This window comes from Notolepis coatsorum (genome assembly GCF_963971535.1).
Source record: "Notolepis coatsorum genome assembly, chromosome: 15".
NCBI classification, from domain to species: domain Eukaryota; kingdom Metazoa; phylum Chordata; class Actinopteri; order Aulopiformes; family Paralepididae; genus Notolepis; species Notolepis coatsorum.
Window position 1 is genome coordinate 42,693,911 of NC_140179.1, and position 2,260 is coordinate 42,696,170.

Consider the following 2,260-nt stretch of genomic DNA (forward strand, 5'->3'; position numbering starts at 1 on the left):
CAGGTGAGCTGATCCAGTTTGAGTCTTCCTTTGAACATTCGCATAATGAGCACGAATCTGTGGAACAAGGTCTCACACCACTATGGGATGGGGCAATGGCTGCACCGCATAAAAAGAGGAAGCCCTTGGTGGGGCTGTACTTAGCAGCGACCCCTATAGCCCAGTGCGATCGGCAACGGGAGCGGAGAGAGGAAAGCAGAGAGCCCGAAGGCAGCAGCTCTCACCACCGCCGGTCCAGATTACTATCTAGCACCGGGAAACACACTAGAGAGTCACCGCCGGCACAAGACCACCATCACCAACCAGTAACCATGAGCAGCGAAGCCGCCGAAACGCAACAACCACCGCAGCCCGCTGACGACGCAGAGAGCCCGTCCAGCCCGGCCATCGAAGCTTCCGCGGCGGATAAGAAGGTCATCGCAACAAGAGTCTTGGGGACAGTCAAGTGGTTCAACGTCAAAAATGGATATGGTTTTATCAACAGGAATGACACGAAAAAGGACGTGTTTGTACACCAGACGGCCATAAAAAAGAACAACCCAAGGAAATACCTTTGCAGTGTTGGAGATGGAGACACTGTGGAGTTTGATGTGGTTGAAGGGGAGAAGGGAGCAGAGGCAGCCAACGTCACCGGCTCAGCAGGCGTTCCAGTCCAGGGGAGCAAGTACGCCGCTGACCGGAACCGCTACAGGCGCTACCCCCGCAGGAGGGGCCCTCCCCGCAATGGAGAATACCCTGAGAACTACCAGAGCGATGGCGAGGGCGAGCCGCAGAGTAGCGGAAGTCGTGAAGGCCGCGAGAGGAGCAGCCGCGAGGGGGCAGAGAGCGCCCCAGGGGGAGACATGCAGCCACAGCAGCGCAGGCCCTCCCACCCAGGCAGACGGCGCTACCCGCAGACGGCAATGTTGTATTTAGAGAAATAACTCCTGCATAACAGTTCAGTGTGTGTGTGTGTCTGTGTGTGTGTGTGATTTTTATTACAGGACCTGAAAAAAACCTGGCAGTTTGATGCAGACATGCCCTGCAGTCTTTGGATGCCAGACGTTCTATTGAGCCTCCTGTGTCTGTGGCTTCCTTTGAGGCAGCTGATGCAACAACATTACTCATGGCAATAATCACGTTTCCAAGACCTTTCAGTCAGGCAGGTGTCCAAAAAGCTAATGTTGTGCCTGTATTTTTCGGTCCTTCCTGCAATATAGCAGATGTGTAGATGTAAAAATAATAATAAAAAAAAAGTATGCCTAGAAATTCCTAGGTAAAGATTTCAACCCCTACACCTTGTTATTTTGTTTTGAAGGGCCACTACCCAGTCGAGGGCACTCTAAAACTAGGGGTAGGAGCAAGGAAAGTGAATTGGGATTGGACCTTGTAGTGTTGTGCCTGCGTGTGCCACTAGGGGTGGAAAGGTTGTTCCCAGATTGTAGCCATCTGAGAGATTAGATGTCCATATGTTGGATCTGACACTCCTCTCTCTCTCTCTTCTTGTCTCCGTCTGTTTCTTTCTCTCGGTCTGTCTCTCTCTCCAACACACACCCGTCTCTCACGTTCTCTGTGCGTAATAAAGTACTTCTATTCTATTCTATTCTATAGAGGAGGAGGATTTAGGTCAGTCATCTGCGTAGAGGAGAAACATCAGAGGGAGGTATTCCCCAGAGAGAACCTTCATATAACAATTATCTGACCACCACATGACAGGCAGGTAGGCAAGCAAGCAGGCAGACTGGCAGTGGTGTATAAAGTACCCAGAAATTATACATGAAAGTATGGGTACCGTCTCAAAATCTTACTCTAAAAGTACTAAAAAGAAAATTTTTTTTTTTTTTGATAGCAGGTGTTTAATCAAAGATCCCCGCTTTTTAGTCTTGCACAAGGACCAATCAGCATGGGTATGGGTGGGTTCATTTTCCATTGATGGGGACTTGATTGGCTGTTTTTAAATAAAGTGCGGCCGCAGGATTAATAACGTTGGCATTAGTTCTGCCAGAGAAACAAGCCAGAGAAACAAATATACTAATTAAAATAGTTGGACCTGTGCGATTTGTACTTTGTACTTTGTAGGTCTGCATTTTAAATGTAAGGAGTAAAAAGTATGTATTTTTTTCTCTGAAATGTAATTGAGTAAAAGTATACAAACCTAATAATACTTGAGTAAAGTACAAATCCCCCAAAATAGTACTTAAGTATTGTAACAAAGTACAATTACTCAAGTACTTTACACCCCTGCAGACAGGTAAGCAGGCAGACAGCCAGGCAGACAACC

General features: G+C 47.8%; 1 protein-coding gene across 1 annotated transcript; it reads left to right on the forward strand.

Annotated features, from left to right (window-relative positions):
- Nucleotides 1-296: 296 nt before the first annotated feature.
- Nucleotides 297-923, forward strand: LOC311242026 (Y-box-binding protein 1-like; the record flags this gene model as incomplete). The annotated part of the gene is made up of 1 exon (XM_084330981.1): nucleotides 297-923. The coding sequence occupies exon 1, from the start codon at nucleotides 312-314 to the stop codon at nucleotides 921-923; it is 612 nt and encodes a 203-aa protein (XP_084187107.1). The 5' UTR covers nucleotides 297-311.
- Between the last annotated feature and the right edge of the window lie 1,337 nt (nucleotides 924-2,260).